This window comes from Leiobunum rupestre, chromosome 5 (assembly GCF_980474605.1).
Source record: "Leiobunum rupestre chromosome 5, qqLeiRupe1.1.hap1, whole genome shotgun sequence".
Lineage (NCBI taxonomy): Eukaryota > Metazoa > Arthropoda > Arachnida > Opiliones > Sclerosomatidae > Leiobunum > Leiobunum rupestre.
In genome coordinates, this window is record NC_143388.1 from 13,099,688 (window position 1) to 13,102,758 (window position 3,071).

General features: G+C 39.9%; 1 protein-coding gene across 1 annotated transcript; it reads right to left on the reverse strand.

Annotated features, from left to right (window-relative positions):
• Nucleotides 1-454: 454 nt before the first annotated feature.
• LOC149943577 (uncharacterized) lies at nt 455-2,050 on the reverse strand. The gene is made up of 3 exons (XM_090176116.1): nt 1,951-2,050; nt 1,136-1,525; nt 455-1,066 (listed from the first exon to the last, which is right to left on the reverse strand). The coding sequence occupies exons 1-3, from the start codon at nt 1,951-1,953 to the stop codon at nt 455-457; spliced, it is 1,005 nt and encodes a 334-aa protein (XP_090032242.1). The 5' UTR covers nt 1,954-2,050.
• Between the last annotated feature and the right edge of the window lie 1,021 nt (nt 2,051-3,071).

A 3,071-nucleotide genomic window follows, 5' to 3' on the forward strand; every position in this document is an offset into this window, starting at 1 on the left:
CGTAAAGAAGACGACGTCGTGACGTAGGGGAAGTAAGTCTTCATAAGATGACTTTTGGATTCGACCTATACTAAAATTTAAGGAAAAATACAATCATTTCAATTCGTAAAAATTTTAAATTAAAATTCCACAAATAAAGCTTTCTCGTGAAAAATTTAAAATATTACTTTTTTGTTTTATATTATTGGTTATACATTTTTAGAAATTTACATAAAGAATTATATCGCGTGGAGGCATGCATAAATATAAGGGAAATCATTTGTTTTATAGAAGAAATCCGATTAGTATCACTGATCCAAATAAATTGGAACGCTATGGATGACTTAGATTAAATAACCAAATCCAAGGTCTCGCAATATTTTTTAAAATATTTTTTTATTAACAATAACAGTAACAAACTATTAACAAACGCGCGAATATGGCAAATTATGACTTAACTAACCGTTAAACCAGTTTACCACCAGCCGGCGCTCTGCTGTCTTTGTTGTTTTCCGGATGATCCAGTTTGCCATGGTTGGCTGCTGAAAGAGCTGGATTTGGCAGATTGGGTGCGGCCCTTCTGGGGTCCAGCGGGGACTTGGTTGATGGCGAGGACCAATGGGATCAAGATTCTCTGGCCTTGTTGTTGTTGAGTTTGTTGTTTCTTAGCTGATCCTTGAGACTTCCATGGTTGAGGAGCGGCTTGAACTTGTTGTTTCCATCCTTGTGGTTCTGGGGCCTGTTGTTTCCATCCTTGGGCCTCTGGCTGCCATCCTTGTGGTTCTGGGGCCTGTTGTTTCCATCCTTGCGATTCTGGTTGCCATCCTTGTGGTTCTGGGGCCTGTTGTTTCCATCCTTGGGCCTCTGGCTGCCATCCCTGTGGTTCTGGGGCCTGTTGTTTCCATCCTTGGGATTCTGGTTGCCATCCTTGTGGTTCTGGGGCCTGTTGTTTCCATCCTTGGGCCTCTGGTTGCCATCCTTGTTGTTCTGGGGCTTGTTGTTTCCATCCTTGGGCTTCTTGTTGCCATCCCTGGGATTCTGGTTGCCAACCTTGAGGTTCTGGAGCTTGTTGTTGAGCCCATGGATCCTATGAGATAAAAAAATTCTTCGTTTTAAACATTACCAAATAACAATTCGTAAAGAAATTCAATCGTACAGCAGATTGTTGTTGGGCCCATGGATCGGCTTGGGTCTGTTGTTGCCATCCACCGGTTTGTTGTTGTGGTTGCCATCCAGCTGATTGTTGTTGTGGTTGCCATCCAGCTGATTGTTGTTGTGGTTGCCAACCAACAGATTGCTGCTGTTGTGGTTGCCAACCTCCTCCTCCTCCTTGTTTCTTTGATTGTTGAATCTGAGCAGGGGCGCTGCTAACTTTCAAAGGTACTGGAAGATAGATAACCTTGACTTCGGGTTGTTGAACTTGCTGTTGTTGATGTTGTTGTTGGATTTGCTTTCCATGACCTTTGGTCGCCTGTTGCTGCGGGGCCCATGGACCCGTAGCTATGGCAGAAGTTGCCAAACAGAGAGCTAAGGTAACTGAAAAAATCTGTGGGAATTTAAAGCGTTAAAGAAATATCGAAAACAGAACTTAGTAATCTGGAATTCTTCATTCAAATCTCGTTTAAATTCTAACTAAAACAGTATTTGAAATGTTAACAATAGACTCACGGATTCTAGTACATCTAAGATAAATTACATATTTTAAAAACTTTCAAGGAAAAGTTTAGTTAATTTTTTCAGTTTAAATCTAATCTAACCACGAAATTCGACCATCAGCAACTCATCTACGCTTAAGAACGGATCAACACAAATAATCTTAAAACATCTACCATATGGTAACGTGACCATCGGTTCAAGTATCCATGAAACGGGACCGCGACGTTAGAAATAAACGAATTTCTTTTTTACCGTAAAGATTTAAGAGAGATTGAATGAAGAAGTAAGAGAAGCTTTAGCCAAGTGACTCCTCACCATGGTTATTTCGAAGAGAAGTAATTCTGAATGGTCGTCTTCTGCTGGTTTTATACCTGGACTCGCTCCGTTAGAGAGAGTGAACGCTACAGTCTGTCCAAACGCGTTCCCCCCCGCCACCTAGTATTCAATACCACCCACTACTCCTCCCCTCTCCCTTTTAAAATAGCGATGGTCCTCAACGCCAAAAGTGTACTTCTTTGGAAAACCCACCCCCGTTAGTCCGACCCCCCTGGCCAAGACGCACCATCTTCAAAACCCTCGTGGCCCAATTTCGGAAGTAAACCCGATTTTTATATAGTTTATAAGGGTCAGTGGGGAAAGCGCGGAAAAAAAACCGTCCTCATCTCGGAGTTACGGACGAATCGAAGGGAAAAAAATAATAAAAATATTATAAAATGTATGTTTTGAAGTAACGGCGATTTTCAGCCGTTACTTCATTATCATTTTCGTTTCGAAGATACTTTCCACTTCGGGCATTTTAGCGTTGAATTCCCGTTCTTTGTGTCAAAGTTGATCCGAAAGATTCTTTAGGGGTCGATACACTACAATGAGGATAATATACGGCCATCCTTTCACTGGGAGGCGCGGAAGACGCTGGAAGTGGATCAAAAAAGCCGTTCATCTTTCGAAAATGATGCGGATTTATCATTGTTGGTTTCGAATAGTGAAAGTGAGAATTACATTTCGAACGATATATTCGAACAATGCGATGGTTTTTGATCGATTTATAGGTTTATTTATAAGTTTCGCTGAATTTTGAATAAAGCTTCGATTTGTGATGAAACTATTTTCATAAACACCCTTAAGCTAGTTGCAAATAATTTTTCAATCTGAATGACTCTCACGAACACTTTGTGTTGAAACTGGCATGAGCGGAGGCTGGGAATTTCCGAAATAAATGATCGATATTTACTGTGGATTTTCTTTTCCGTTATTTTGCTTTTTTGCTTATAAATTTCAAGTACAAATATTCAGCGTAGATTTTATTTTTATCCATTTGAATTAATCGAAAATATAAAATAGTTTTCGAGATGGACTAAAATTTGGTTTGATGAATCAATATTGATGACATGTATTTTGTAGATACTCTGTATTAACTTACATATTGATTATCGAAA